General features: G+C 32.6%; 2 protein-coding genes across 2 annotated transcripts; both read right to left on the bottom strand.

The window, feature by feature from the left end:
• Positions 1 to 693: 693 nt before the first annotated feature.
• LOC110942242 (fructose-1,6-bisphosphatase, cytosolic) lies at positions 694 to 7,203 on the bottom strand. The gene is made up of 12 exons (XM_022183992.2): positions 6,952 to 7,203; positions 5,862 to 5,909; positions 5,018 to 5,092; positions 4,878 to 4,939; positions 4,260 to 4,326; positions 4,010 to 4,123; positions 3,188 to 3,274; positions 2,855 to 2,925; positions 2,699 to 2,764; positions 1,546 to 1,632; positions 1,010 to 1,085; positions 694 to 940 (listed from the first exon to the last, which is right to left on the bottom strand). The coding sequence occupies exons 1-12, from the start codon at positions 7,108 to 7,110 to the stop codon at positions 830 to 832; spliced, it is 1,023 nt and encodes a 340-aa protein (XP_022039684.1). The 5' UTR covers positions 7,111 to 7,203; the 3' UTR covers positions 694 to 829.
• Positions 7,204 to 7,726: 523 nt separating this feature from the next.
• LOC110939481 (O-fucosyltransferase 23) lies at positions 7,727 to 9,645 on the bottom strand. The gene has a single exon (XM_022181066.2). The coding sequence runs from the start codon at positions 9,035 to 9,037 to the stop codon at positions 7,817 to 7,819; it is 1,221 nt and encodes a 406-aa protein (XP_022036758.1). The 5' UTR covers positions 9,038 to 9,645; the 3' UTR covers positions 7,727 to 7,816.
• Positions 9,646 to 15,915: the final 6,270 nt, after the last annotated feature.

Here is a 15,915-nt window from a genome sequence, read left to right as displayed (position 1 = left end):
AACATCATTACTGGTATCTGTATCGATATTTGTTATTATAGATTTCTTGACGTGTCTACTTGTGTCTTGACGAACCAAACCGATTTTGATCGAATAACAACGATATCAATACTATCTTAACTGGTACCGGTATCAATGTCATTTTTATAGTTGTTACGTCAGATATTTAGTCGATACCGATTCGGTTCGCAATGGTGTTGGTACAATACAAACACTCGATATAGTAACAATGTTTCGATGTAAACTTTTTTTCGAAAATGAGTTGGGTGCTTATTTTATGTACACTTCTATGTTTTGATGTTTAATCATATTCTACTTTTTGTCTTTTTTATTAACCAGATTACTTTTCTACCCTAACCTTTGATAAAGTTATCATATAGCCCATAAACTTCAATAAAGCTGATATATATTTGACATTGTCTATGTTTTACGTCATGTGAGTCATTTGGTATTAGAAATTTGTTTTTTTACGCGTTTTCCTGATTTTTGTCGGCGTCCGGTTAGCACGGGTTTACGGCCCCTACCACGGTTTTACGCTCCCCGCCCCGCAACGCGGGGGGCTTAACACTAGTTACTAAAATTATATAATTTCTATCATTAAACCAACCCGTGTAATACACGGGTCTAATAACCTAGTATTTAAATTTAAAATAAAATAAAGACAAAAGCTCTGAAGATAATTTAGTAACGAAATTAACAGTTGGAATTTAAATTATTTTTTTGAAAAATAAATATATTATTTAACCATTCAAAGCAGTTTTTATATTACAAATATACTCCAGTAAAGTAGCATGGTATTGTGAACAACATGGATATGAGGTAAATTTTACTATGCCTTCTCTTCAGCTGCATACAGGGCCTTGATTTCTTCTACATCATCATAGCTTCCCAGGAATATTGGAGATCTTTCATGTATCTTCTTTGGGACCAAATCAAGAGCCTGCCAATAAAACTAATTAATATTTATGTCATTTTATGTTTAATAAATGCCAGATTAAATTTTAATTACCCTTTCTTTTCCAGTAAATGACTGCCCTCCAGCTTGTTCCATCAAGAATGACATAGGAAACACTTCATAAAGAACCCTGTTTTTATAAACATTTATATGCGCAACGATAATCATTTTTTTTACATCGCGGTATATTCACAAGTTTTTACCTCTATAGTCATGAAATACTCGAGTACTTGACGTTATGTTCAAGTATGCCTCAAGGCTTGAACTGTACACACGCGACTAACTCCTAACTTTTTTTCTTTTTTAATTTATATGCGCTTTTTTTTTTCAAATATCTACTTTTTCCCATGTTTTCACGTATCTACTTTTTTTTTCAAACAATTATGATATACGCTAACGAGGATGCACGAAATTATGTTTTGTGATTTGTGGCCATAGAGGTGTAATGTTGTGCGACGTAACGTATAAGTGGATTTCAATAATGTTTATTTTCGAGAATTTCTCTTTAGATTAAGCGGCAAAACAAACCATAGTGAAGTAACTAGATATATATACATTTGTACAAATTATGATTATATGTATATATGTACCTTAGTTTTCCACTTGGGCTTTTCTTATCAGCAGGGTACAAAAACACACCCCCATAGAGTAAGGTACGATGAACATCGGCAACCATACTACAACAGATAATAAGAAAACATGAGATTATTTGTTAAATAAAAACATCATAAATGGAAAAAAAAAGTCTTAAATCATAAGGTAGCGTTTGGTATGAATGAATAGAAGGCGGAATAGAATGGATCATTCCGATGGAATGAAAAAACATGTTTGGTTATTATGTGGTAATGGAATGGGGCATTCCACAAGGAATGTAAACCTTCCAAATATAACAATTTTTATTCCTTTGTAATGTGGTGTTTTTTTTCCATTCCTTCAAGGAATGGAACAAATATATTATTATTATTATTATTTTATTAATTTTTTTACCATTATTGTTATTATTATCATTTTTAATAACCCACCACCGTCATTCACCTCCGCCGTCACACGACACCTCCGCCCTGTTGTCACCGCCACCACCCCCGCCCCCGTTGTCACCCACCACCACCCCTGCCACAGCCGCCACCCACCCCTACCTCCGCCGTCACCCGCCACCCACCTCCACCACCGACCACCACCATCGACGTCACCTACCACCATTGTCGTCGTCGTCACCTACCTCCGCCCTAACCACCACCCCACCTCTGTTGCCACCACCTCCGACCACCATTCCAAACGCCACCTATCACCATCCACCACCACCGACTGCCGTCACTCACCACCAATTTTATTCCTTCGTCTATTCTTTCTACCAAACAACACAAAGTAATGATTCATTTCATTCTCACATGGTAACCAAACAAGACATGGAATGGTAATGATACATTCCATTACCTCATTCATTCCATTACCTCGTCCATTCCATTCCCTCGTCCATTTAAGTGATTTGAAGTTGAGAAGAATATGAACATAATAGTATTCATAGTTGTAATCAGAACATTTTATGATGCAGAATTCAGAACAATGACATAAATCTTGTGTTCACAAGCAAAAAATATACATTTAAAGCATAATGATTTTAGACTTTTGGTAACCATTTTAGAAGTCTGGTGACCATATGAAGCGAAATTACATTGATATTAATCGCGATTTTCTGCTAAAAATACAAAAAAAAAAAAAAGAAAGAAAGAATAATCAAGTTACCTTCCAATATATCTTAGAGATTTAGCTGGTGAACCATCCTTTGGGAACTTGCATTTTTCCACAAACCTAAAGATCAAAAAATAATAAATAATTAATTATAAAATAACTTGTCATAAAAAAACACCAATTGATAAGGACATAACATGATGAACATACTTTGCAGTGGGACCATCCCAGTTCTTAGCATTTCCTTCATTAACAGAATAAATCTTTCCTTTCTTTGGGATCTGTATAAGAAGGTGTTAACTTAAAAAAAAATAAACAAAAATGAACATATGCAATGTAAAATATACATGTAAATATGACATCCAAAGAGAGATTCATTTCATATATACGAGAACCGCATAAACATTTGTACATTTTGTTGTAAATGTAATGCATAAGGCGGTTATGTAACTGTCTATCCCGCCCTCTTTCTAACTTCCATCATATCTTGTTACGGCATGTTTCATTGAACGAACAAGGAGTCAAGGATGATAAAGGGCTTACCTTAATGTCAGGGTGGGTGAGTATAAACTCTCCTAGAGATGGATCAAGAGTAAATCCATTCAAACCAGATCCAGTGCTTAACACAAACTGAAAAAGAATAATATATCAAGAGTAATATAATTAACAAAATCTAATCCTAGAAAACAATCAGATTAATCCAAAATTTACAAAACACGTGTTGAACGAAATTCTTCCTTGACCACGAAAAAAAGGTAGACAATTCATGATACATTTTATATATAACTAACAAATCAAACGGATCAAATAATATTAAGAAGATAAAACTTAGCTAAAAGAAGACAGGTTAACAATCACCCACAAAATAAAATTAAAAAAAAATAATTAGTTAAAAGAAAACGAGTTAACAATCACCCACAATGTATTTTTATGCACATAACCTCCTAGATAACTTTATTCAAAAAGTTTTGAGTAATATTTAAATAATATAACTTTTGTAATCATATTTAATACGTTTTTATTCGTAAAAAAAATGGGACGAGTGGGTAGACATTCCACCTACTCTACATTGTTAATACATAAAACCACCTGAACAATTCTATTAAAAATTCTTGAATGTTAATGAAATAATATAACTTCTATAATCATATGTCACACACAAGTTATCCAAAAAAGCTATTAAAAAATTCTTGAATGTTAATATAACTTCTATAATCATATGTCACACACAAGTTATCCAAAAAAAATAATAAACCTTTTTATCGAAAATAAGTGTTTTGTGTCACCCTATAACCAAAAGATTATCATTTTTACCCGTGACCTGACCCGCCCATTTTCCATTTCTAGAAACGAGATTATTCTCACCGTGCAAGAGCTACCATACATGCAGTATCCAGCAGCCAGCATATTCTTTCCGGGCTGAAGTACATCTTCCAAACGCGACTCATCACCGTCTTTTAACATGTAGACCCCAAAAATCTAGATAAAAGAAATTCAATTTATCATGCTGCAAAATCAAGCTATCTTGAAGAACTTTAATTATATGTAAGTAATTTTTTTTATAATATATACACAACAAAAGTGAAATAGTTTAGATGAGTATAAGTTGTCATACAGTCCCTATGGAAACACCACAGTCAATGTTGGAAGATCCATCCAAAGGGTCGAAAACAACGCAATACCTGCATAATTTGCGTATAATTTCTTGAAATATATAACAAAAGAGAGAATGGAGATTATGATTCAAAAACGATATTTATTTTTTGGAAAATTGGTTTTTAATAAACCAACCTTTATCCCGTTGGTAAATAATAATCTTACCTACGTAATTGGTATACAATAATCCTAACTATCAACATGTTGGTTCTTAATGAACTTCCGTTAATTTTTTTTAACTGAAGTTAGTTTTTAAGTTTTATTTATTACACAAACAGTCCCTGTAGTTGTAATTTACTAGTTTTAACTATTTTGTAAAACAAAAAAACGTCAAGAGCCATGTAATTAAATTTTATGTATACATATGTGTACTGTAAAACAACTACAGGGACTGTTTGTGTAATAAATAAAACTTAAAAACTAACTTCAGTTAAAAAAAATTAACGAAAGTTCATTGAGTACCAACATGTTGATAGGTAGGATTATTGTATACCAATTACGTAGGTAAGATTATTATTTACCAACGGGACAAAGGTTGGTTTATTAAAAACCAATTTTCCTTATTTTTTTGTCTCACTTTCCGCGTTTGGATGGTTCTACAAAAATCGCTTCCTCGTCCTCTTCGGAAACAAGTATGCACTGGAAAAAGGTGATCGAAGCGGTTAAATAACGAAAAGTGTAAAAATATGAAGATAAAGAATATATACAAATGCTTACTGTTCTGCCACTGCTGACCAATGCCTTCACAAAAACTTCATTTGACAAAACATCTAGTTTCTTTTGTTCTTCTCCCTGAAACCAGAACATGCACATAACATTGTAGAACACTAGTAAAGACTTTGGTGCCAAATTTAATTAATAACTCATGTGTTAGTACTATGAAAATCTAACATGTGTTAGTACTATGATAATCTAATTGTATGAATAATTTTTTAAGAGGTTGTATGCGTTAAAAGTGTACATTGCCTGAGAAATAGGTATTTTGGCCGACTTTCAACCAGGGCCGGCCTTGAGAATTCATATACTCTGTTCGAGCTCGAGAAAATGTGCCCTTAGGCCTTAAACGAAATATATAATGTAAACTAGTTTTTTTTATACAACCGTTGACAAAATCATAGTATTCGAATTATTTTTTCTAGTCAAATGGGTATTCGGCTAACTAAATCTAATGGGCTTACTTCTAAACTTTAAGAATTGTTTCGTAAATGGGCCTATCTTGGTGTTTGTACGGCCGTACGGGTATACTAACTAAAAAATTATAACAAATTTATATATCGAAATTAAAAAAACGTGCCCCTCAGAATCACGGGCCCTTGCCGGTGGTCCTCCCCGCCCATCCCCAGGGCCGCCCCTGCTTTCAACCAAGTTGTCATGCTCGGCCCGTTTGACCTGTTCCCATTTTAGCTAATTTTTGACTCGGCCCATTTGACCTGTTCCCATTTTAGCTAACTTTTGACTCTGCCCGTTTGAGATAATACACAACCCAAGTCGACCCGTTTACAAGTAAAGATGTTGAAATTGCAAATTTTAATTTAAGGAGTGTTCTGTTTTGTTAACTTGCCTGCACATTGGTCTCCCCAGCAAGTCCAATGAGTTTAGCTAAACCTGCCTGCACAAGCAAACTTTAGATTATAATAAGTAATAACAGCCTTTTTTTTTTTTTTTGACATTCTTCACATCTAGGTCTGCTAAACGAATATTCATAAATAAACACGAACATGAACCTAAAAATCGTGTCACACATATGAACCCGAATACGACATGTGCATTCACAGGTCGACACAAACACGCCCAGTCTAACCCGAGAAAAATGGGTTTAAATATATATTTACTTCTTTTCATATTAATACGTTAAAGTTCTGAAATTATATATTATTTTTTTAAGCATATATGTTTTTACTATGCCAACTTATTTTTAAACTTTTTGATTTTTTAATTTTGGTATTAAAAATACCCAAATAGTTCAAGTTACTACATAAAACACGTCCTTTTCTTCTAAAAAAAGAGTGAATAAATTGGTTATCTGGCCGGCCCACACAAACATGCCCTGTTTGACACAAGAAAAATGGGTTTAAATATATTTACTTCTTTTTCATATCAATATGTTAAAATTCTAAATTTTCATATTATTTCTATTTTTTTGAGTATATATCTTTAAATTATGCCAACTTATTTTAAAAAGATATATATTTTTAATCTTGGTATTGAAAATACCCAAATAGTTTAAATTATTACATAAAACATATTATTTTTTTTTTTGAAAGAGTTAATAAATTGGTTATATGGCCGGCCCACAAATCCACTAGGAGACACAAACACCACCCATTTAGCTAAATGTGTCCATAGCACAAGTTCAACCCTATACTGCCTCGAACCCATTTAATCTAAACCTAAGCCCCCCAATTACATGTTATTAGGTTCGTGTCAAGTTTTACAGATTGTGTAACCCCAATAGCACACCATCACTAAGCAAAACGACATAAATTGATCAATTTCTCAAAAAAAAAACAAAAACCTATTAACAAACTTCCATCACATAAATCAAGCTCGACGAGTTCAAATCAAACGCCAAGTACAACATGAAGCAAAACATCATACGATCAAAACGTCAATGGATTATAAAAATCTTAAACGTAAGAAAATAAGATGACCTTATTAACAGCAGCACAAACAAACTTGCAACCAAGAACAATGTGACTAAGCAAAATACTAAAATCACCACGCGACTCAGGATGTTTCGATTGCTCATTCAACACAAACCGAGTTATCGTCATCAAATCCGTCTTCATAGCCTCCGCAGCATGATCCATCTTTCTCACACAAACACTACAAGATTTTAGATTTTGCTATTTTTTTTTTATTTGCTTTAAAATCTAACAAGAATGAAGATAATTAGCCTTTTATATGTAACTTGAGAATCAGTGATCCGGTTTATCTTAGGTCAGTGGAAGCTCAGATGACACGTGGCAGATAATTGTCTAACAGAAGCTGGTTGCCGTTATGGAAGTTAGTAGGAGTTGAAAACAAATTTCATTATTCACTTTTTGGCTTGTACTAATGATATGTTTTTTTTTTTCATTTTGGTACTTCTACTTTACAAATATAACACTATTATAAGACTTTATTTATGAACGAGTAAATTACGATTTTGGCCATGTGGTTATATCACTTTTACTCTTTTAGCCCAAAAAAAGAATCTTTTAACATCTGAGTCTCCAACGTCTTTTTTTCTAACCCTTTTGGCCCCTAACACTAACCCCCATCCATTTATTTTTAGGGCCAAAAGGGTTAGAAAAAAAGACGTTGAGGCCCAAAAGGGTTAGAAAAAAAGACGTTGGGGCTCAAATGTTAAAAAATTATTTTTGGACTAAAAGGGTAAAAGTGATATAACCACAGGGGCCAAAATCATAATTTACTCTTTATGAACCTTTGAAATTTGAACAATACATGTAAGACACAACTAATAAACTTTGAACAAAAAAAAAATGTTCTAGTTTTTCTAGTGATGGATAATTTTTAACAAGAGACACTACTCGAACCGTAGCTAATAGCTTGTAAAGTTGAATCGGATAAATTTGTTATCCATAGTTGTGGAGCGTTGGATTCTCCTTCAATGTTATAAGCGTACGATGGCCATCTGACGTTGTTTCCACATGGGTGTGACATGTTTGTTTTGAGCGTCTTTTGAGTTCTCTCGAGAACTAAAAGACTGGAAAATGTGGAATAGCTGTTTCCCACGAATACGTTGGCCCTTAAGCAAACTTCGTAGTCTATGGCTGCTTGGATTAGATATGGATGTTTTTTGTAAAGATCGGTTAATCCTAAGCGTTTTTTGTCAATCGGATGCATGCCTTCTTTCCAACCGTTTAAGATTGAATTGTCTTCGAGAAGCTCATTAGCCACGGCGAGATAAAGAGTTGTTGGTGGTTTTAGGGTCGGAATGTTTGCTACTCTAGTTGTAATCTCCTCTTTACTACTACAAATGTTTGATACATTTGATCTTTGTTCTAGTTTTTTACAATGTATCATCCAATCTTTTTCGATCCTCATATGGATTGCTACATATGGCGTTTGTTGCAAAGAATCGTGCGTTATTTCACTTCCAAACTCTCTAATCTTCGACACGACCTCATTTGCTTCTTTTAAGATTTCATCTACTAAAACCAAACATTCAAACACCTTTGCATAATCGCTAACGGGCCAATGATCATGCCATAGAAATGGGTTCTTCCCAACTACTCGAATAGTCTCATACGCATCATAATCTCGCTTGCTAAACTCTTTTAACTGATCAAGATCTCTTTCAAGCGTCCATCTCCTACCACTACCCTTTTGAACCTCGATTAAGTTGCTTCGATTCCCAACATCCGAATATCGACTCACGCTCACAAACCCATCACAAAGAGAATTAAATCTCTCAAAGTTGAAGACTTTATCGAACGAAATAGGCTGCAACTGATCGATTTCTTTGTAAAACAAAGACGCGCTTAAACTAGGCATTAAAAGAGATCTATTTAACATTCTAGCAGTCAAACAAGCTCTTGCGAAAGCAATCTTTTGATTGTTTAATCCCCAAACAATCTGAGGCACCTCTAAGAACTTCCTTCTTACATTATTCCCCGGTATGAATTCGCCATATTCAAACACACGAACCGAAATGGAGTTGGGGAGTAAAAGACTTCTGATGATCAAAGCCATTACAATCAAGAACAAACACTTTGTTACCAAAGAATTCATCTAATGAAACTCAACAGACTTTAACAACATAGCAATTGCACCCGCACCCGCAAATTAAAGCCGATTTCTCACCTGAATTCGACGAATTTCATGAATCTATATGCCAAATTCTTGTTAGTATTTAAACAAAAAGATGGTGTGCATCCAACTGAATATCAAAAAAAAAAAAAAAAAAAAAAAAAAAAAAGATTAATATCCTTGGACCCAATTGGGGTACAAATCATGTGCATTCAACTGAATTTGATGAAACCTTATGGGATCTAAAGTGTGAAGAATTGGGAAAGAAAAAAAAGCAAAGGGGAAGAAGAATCAAGAAAGAAAAAGGATAGAGAGATGATGATGATAATGATGATGTTCAAAATTCAAAATTAGTGCATGGAAAAAGAGAACAAATGGAATGAAGACAAAGAAACAAAAGGTATAAAGATAAAAAACCATCACAATCTTCACAACATGATCTGCAGATCTGGTTTGTTCCATTGTTTTCTCCAATTTGTTGAGCCATGCTACCATAATAAAAACAATTATCAAAGTTTGGTTAGAAAAAGAAATTAAGAAATCATAGTTTTTCTTGGGAAGGGACACAATTTTACACACTTGTATATCGTTAGCCCTTTAGCATCAAATTATAGTTGATAAAGATTTTGTTGGTAAAAGCAATCTTCTAAAAACCGGTTTTTAAATCATACCGGGATGACCTTAAAAATGGTTTAACCGGTAGAATTGAATTGTACCGGGTGGTTCAACCGGATGAACTAGTTAACTCTATAATTTCATAGAGATACATACTTACCAGTTCTAATTTTTTTCACTAACATAACATATTATAATATAACTATTATCATGTCCTGTTTCTTTTTCAAGTTTCAAAATACAATTTTTCACACAACATTGCTTTACCCGTATAGACATACACACAGACACACACACACATATATATATATGGAGAGAGATACATCGAATTACTTCAAGTCTTTCACTTTTTGACTCACTTGTGGATCTATTTACTCTCAGATTATTTTCCTGAAATAAGTAAAATTACCGATGAAGATGGAACTGGAAGCATGATGAAGATGGAGTGATGAACCGATGGAGATGGAGCTGAATCTTGTGGATAAAGTGATGAACCGTAAGTGATTATGGTTTTGAATGTTGATCGATGGTATATGTATCTGATGAAACTCTAAAATACTAAATACCCAAACCAAAATAACGATGGGCCGGTACCGGTATTACGGTTCAAACCGGTATACCGAATTTTACCGCCGGTACGAATCTTATGTCGTTTCACTTATTTACTGGGGTGTTTCGTACCGGAATTTCATCCGGCACCGGTAATACCGGTATAACCGGCCGGTATTTACCGGTTTTTAAAACACTGGGTAAAAGTATTGAGTTGTCCGTGATAAACGTACCCATTCATATTGTTTACTGAACATACGTCCCATCCCCTTCTAAATCAGTTACATCATCTCTCTACTTCTACTCATACAAGATGCGCTCAGCATAAGCGTCACCCAAAAATATCATCTTATATATATATAGATGTGTGTATATATATATATATATACATGCGTGTGCAGGGGCGAAGCTTAAGTAGGGCGGGAGGGGGCGACCGACCCCCCGAACATTTCACTCAGTAGTGGAGAGTATATAGTTTTCGTACATAATTTTTTGTATATACGTTTTCGACCCCCTGGTTTTATAGAAAATTTTAGATCCGTTGACTTGCGCCCACTCGGTCGGAAATCTCAAGCTTCGCCACTGTGCGTGTGTGTATATATATATCAGTAGACCCATGACTAATTTCAAGGATGGATCAGACGACATAACAACAACAATCATTGTAAAGTCCGTTTTGTTTTTTGTATGGATAACGACTTTATTGTTGCTTACATGGTAAAGATCGATGACAATGGAGGCTTTGTTATAAAAATGCCCTATGGGATATGGCGTTACGAGAATAAAAAAAATATAAAAGAATAATAATAAAACCATCGATTATGAGAATAAAAAAAAATATAAAAGAAATAAGAAAAGAATAATAATAAAACCTTCGATTATAAATGTTATATAAAATATAATTAAACAAAGAGTTGTCTCGTATATGAGGAAATATAACTGGAGAAACACCAAGTTTACAAGTTAATCTCTATGTTAACTTGTGAGATTAGTTTCGTCCAAATAATGTTAATCTTCTTTCTTCCTCGATTATCTACCGCTTGATCCTGCAAAACAACAAGACACCGTGAAGCTCGTTACAAGGAGGATGATCGGGGGTTCTCCTTGTAACCACCATCCGGCGTGAGAATAAGAACTTGCTTTGAGGATAATATGTGTTTGTAATAAGTGAGAGAACAAGAGAGCGATGCTTAAACCTGGAGATCAAGTCTTCTATTTATAGCCGAAAAGAATGACGAAGGAGGTGGGTTGATGGGCCTTGGGCCCGACGTCAACATCAAGGAATATTCTGTTTGTCTTCTGAGACATAACCGTTAGTGTCTGCAGGGAAATGAGAAGATTGCGCACGCAGAATGGATCTACGTGGCCCGGTAGTTGTCCTTTTGTCGAGTTTGTCATGGAGATCGTGGAGAAGCGGTTGGCGCACGATGATTGGTGACACATTGTTGTCCTTTTGTACTTTTTGTTACCTACACGAACTTTCATCTTGCAGCTCTACCGGACACGGCCTTGGTTGCATGGTCCGACGTCTGTACTAGTTGTACTATGCATTGTTGGCATGCATAGACTCGCGCTAATGAGGCTTGCGCCACATGGCTTGCGCTAATCTATTGAAAATGACTAAGTATTAGATATATCCGGTTTGGATATCGCTTTATAAGTGCGACTTATGTTTAAGATTTGAGACCATACCATTCAATAATTTTTATTCAGGTGTAATCAATCGTGGAATTATTACCGTACCTATTATTTATTACACCTAGGCTTTAATAATTTTAAAACTTAGAAATATATTGATGTGTCACACTCTCATCCGTTAGATAGCTTACAATCTAAAGATGGCACTCAATAGGTTGTTGCGTCTTTCTAATTTTGTTAATGATGATAAGGTCTTTTTGCATATTTACGTCTCTGCTTTATTCTTTTGGTGTTCTATATTTGTTTGTTATTACTTCTTCTTTCCGTAAATATCATTGAAACTATTTTGGCCGGTGAAAATTATTTATCTGAATAATAAATGTCTTAATATAATTCACTCTTTTATTTTTTAACATTATTTTTAATTACTACAAATCGTATACTCGATCAACAAATGGGTATTATGTTTTTAATTGCTACAACTTGGTAATCTCGACGTCTTTATGTTATTTTATTATTCTCTTTAGTTATTTAGTAAATAATTCAACTACGTTATTTCTAGTGTTCCAAATGAGGAAAGATTATAATTCAACACCTAGTTCAGGGCAATCATGATGATTCGTGGTAAACCTAAGCAAGAGCGGACCACCAACGTTGTCATCACGAGAGGCTATAAGTTCAAGCGAAGTTTGTTCACATGGTCCAGTCCTTCAATGTTTATCATGTAAGAGACAAAAATGTCATTATCGTTATCATAAATAAGACAAACTTTCATGAAGGGTACTAGTCATGCATCTAATTTATCCTTAAAACTAGCCATGCGTCTAGTGGTATAGAATGGTTTGTGTTGGGATTGATTGTTTGGTCTTCACCGTATAATAGCATGAGAATAATCATCAAAGTGACCAACAAGTCAAAGAATGCTAGCGATGGTGCAACAATTAACACTATTGCGGAACAAAACATGAAACAATATTTGATCACCCTTTATCGCGGATAGAATAATTGTATTAAATAGGAACAACCCAACCTTTTAAGATACCTACATTGAACTTTAAAGGTAGGTTTTTTTTTTTTTTTTTTTTTTTTGAATTTCATGGTTATTAACATTCTACACAGTGAACGTGTAGTCATGAACAAATAAGTAAGGTGGTGGCAGCTACTAACGGTGGCAACCAAAGAAGTACACAATTGAACTTTATATGGTGGTTTTAGTTCCTAGGTTTAATAAATTACACAATTGATTTCAATGTTTTGGTTCCTAGGTTTTAGTAACCATCTTTGGCCTTGACACTAACAACATTAAAACTTATGTTATTTATCCTTTTTAAATAAAGGAAAGTTGAGTTTTGAAAAGAAAATAACACACTTTTGATTGAAGATCAAATGTTATCTAGAGTGAAATGTGAGCAGAATTCATTAATCCTATAGGTATCACAAAGCTATATGTGTGATTCTTTCTATTTGTTATTATCTTATTTGTTTTCATTGTTTTTGGAGTGTGTGTGTCGTGTGACCTATAGTGAAGGTAATCTATTTAAAGATTAGGTTGGACTAGGGTAGGTATAATAACAAAAGTAGGCTAGTTCAAACTCACACTTTAGACAACATATTTTTAAGCATGATATTTCAAAAAGGGAAAATAGCGAAAATAGCTTTTGACTGGTCAAAATTTCTAAAATAGCAAACGGAAAAACATGGCGTTGAAAGATCTTAAAAAACATTTTCAACCCAACCAATTGCGTTCCACCACGTGTCAAAAAAATGAATGTAGAGCCTTTTCACGGAAAAACATGGCGCTGAAAGATCTTAGAGCCGTTTCAGCCTTTTTGTAAAGGCTTAGAGCCGTTTCAGCCTTTTTTGTAATGCTTAGAGTCGTTTCAGCCGTATTTATTATTTTTTTCCAACATTTATATATTTTTAGTATTTTTAATATTTAAAACAAACATAAATATCTACAATAAAAGTTGAAAAAGAAATTTAAAAAGAAACTTTTAAAAAGGCTTGAGCTTTCTAATAATAGATTCTTAATTATATGAAATAACAGTTTGACATAAGATAACTATAAAATAATCTTTCTATACTAATAAATGAAAAATCTTTTTTAACACGTGTCAATCGTTGGTCCCTCCCTATCTTATTTTCAATTTTTTACATTAAATAATAGTTTAATTAAATATAAATTAGATAAGGATAATAATTTTTTTTATCAAACTTCAAATTAATAATCTGCTTATCTTATTTTTCAATTTCTTTTTCCTATTAAACAATAGTTTAACTAAATATAATTTAGATAAGGATAGTATTTTTTATCAAATTTTTATTCTCCTTTAAATTAGATTTAGTTAAAAAATAATACTATTATTATTTAATATTTAATAGGATACATAAATAAGAAAATTATATTAAATCAAAAACTTCATGGATTTCTCATATTTATATACCATTTATTTTATATTTCCCGCTTATTAATAACCATCTAATATTTCATTGGTTTTATCACATGCAATACACATGTTTCTAACCTAATAATAAATAAACAACAAATTAAAATTTTAACAAGTAAATAGTACAACGAATTTATCATTTAAATATATATCTTAACGATCGTACGTGTTAATCGATTGCATTATATTTATTTAGCTCGTGCAATATACGGAGTATTTTAAAGATATAACTATATTTCTTATTATATAAAACTAAATTTATGCAACTCGTGTATAACACGGGGTTCTAAGCTAGTATTTTATAAAATAAGTTATGAAATTTGCTCTTTTAAAGAGGGTTATGCCACAGGTAAATCCCCTAACTTATTTTATAGAATACTAGGTTATTGTCCCGTGTATTACACGGGGTGAATCATAATTATAATGTGAAATAAAAAAATATGTTTATAGTATGATATAAGTATATATAATATAGAGTAATATGCAGACCAAATACGAAATAAATATTGAAGTTTGTATAGCCATTTATAATAATATGATCTGCCATTTGTTTTAGGATTTATCATAGGAACTTAAAATTTTGTACCACTACTAATATTTATTGTGACATTTTCTTGTTCAAAGGTAATGTGTCTGATTTTATTTGATAATAGATTATTCTGACGGGTTAATGTTGGCATAATATTATATTTTCTACCATCCAAATATAGTTTCCTCACTTTCGCAGTTTCGCTATCATTAACATTAATATAAGGTATGCTCGTATTCAAAGCTATAAACCAATATGAATTGTACAAAATAATTACTTATCACAATTACTAAGGAAACCAATAAAAACTATTGATAATGTAATATGTCCCATACCATTTGAAAGGTCTGAAAAGGGACTTCCAGACAGATAAAAGTAATGTAAATGAATAGACAAAAATTGAATCAATAAAACCAATTAACTATAGTTGAGAAAATACTATGTATAGTGTAATACTTTACATGTAAAATTGAACCAATGAAACATATATATACGTGAAAAAATAAAAATAAAGACATTAGACACCATACGACAACTAAGTACCATACGACAACTAAGTAAATCTAAATTTAAAAAAAAAGTTATGACATTCCGAATGTGAAGATACATTTCACAGACCTCTACATCTTAGTTATAATAGAAAAAATATGTATGTTAAGAGTTTACCTTGTTTTAAAACACATAACTTATCTAAAAATACATGAGTATGCTTGATTTGTTCCATTATTTTAAAAAAGAGAGGGAGATTATGGGTGTGTGTTTTAAGGTTTTTGTTTGTGATTTTAAAGGGTTCAGTTGGAAAATATCTATTTGGTTGGAAATAGGGACCGAGTAATATTTTCAACTTTTAATAATTGTTTGTTAGTTAAGATTTTATTACTTAGGACTTTTACATGCAATTATGATTCTATGAAATAACGAATAGTGTGGATGGTTAAAATATATAATAATTATGAATTCATTTAATTTAAAATAATTATGTTAATTACAATCAAAATAAAATTCTAATATAATATTTAAATCTTTTTAATTTAAAATTTAAAATTTATCAATAAATTATTGATGCCCTTATTGAATGACAT

The sequence above is a fragment of the Helianthus annuus genome, chromosome 5, assembly GCF_002127325.2.
Source record: "Helianthus annuus cultivar XRQ/B chromosome 5, HanXRQr2.0-SUNRISE, whole genome shotgun sequence".
Classification (NCBI taxonomy): domain Eukaryota; kingdom Viridiplantae; phylum Streptophyta; class Magnoliopsida; order Asterales; family Asteraceae; genus Helianthus; species Helianthus annuus.
This window is presented reverse-complemented; position numbering and strand designations above follow the sequence as displayed.

What these genes read in the sequence shown, in the direction of transcription:
- LOC110942242 (XM_022183992.2), bottom strand. Translation starts at nt 7,110, where the DNA reads ATGGATCATGCTGCGGAGGCTATGAAGACGGATTTGATGACGATAACT. An exon ending in GAACCATCCAAACGCGGAAA is followed by an intron (nt 4,327 to 4,877) that starts GTGAGACAAAAA and finishes CAAATTATGCAG; the next exon opens with GTATTGCGTTGTTTTCGACC. An exon ending in GTGGTGTTTCCATAGGGACT is followed by an intron (nt 4,124 to 4,259) that starts GTATGACAACTT and finishes TCTTTTATCTAG; the next exon opens with ATTTTTGGGGTCTACATGTT.
- LOC110939481 (XM_022181066.2), bottom strand. Translation starts at nt 9,037, where the DNA reads ATGAATTCTTTGGTAACAAAGTGTTTGTTCTTGATTGTAATGGCTTTG.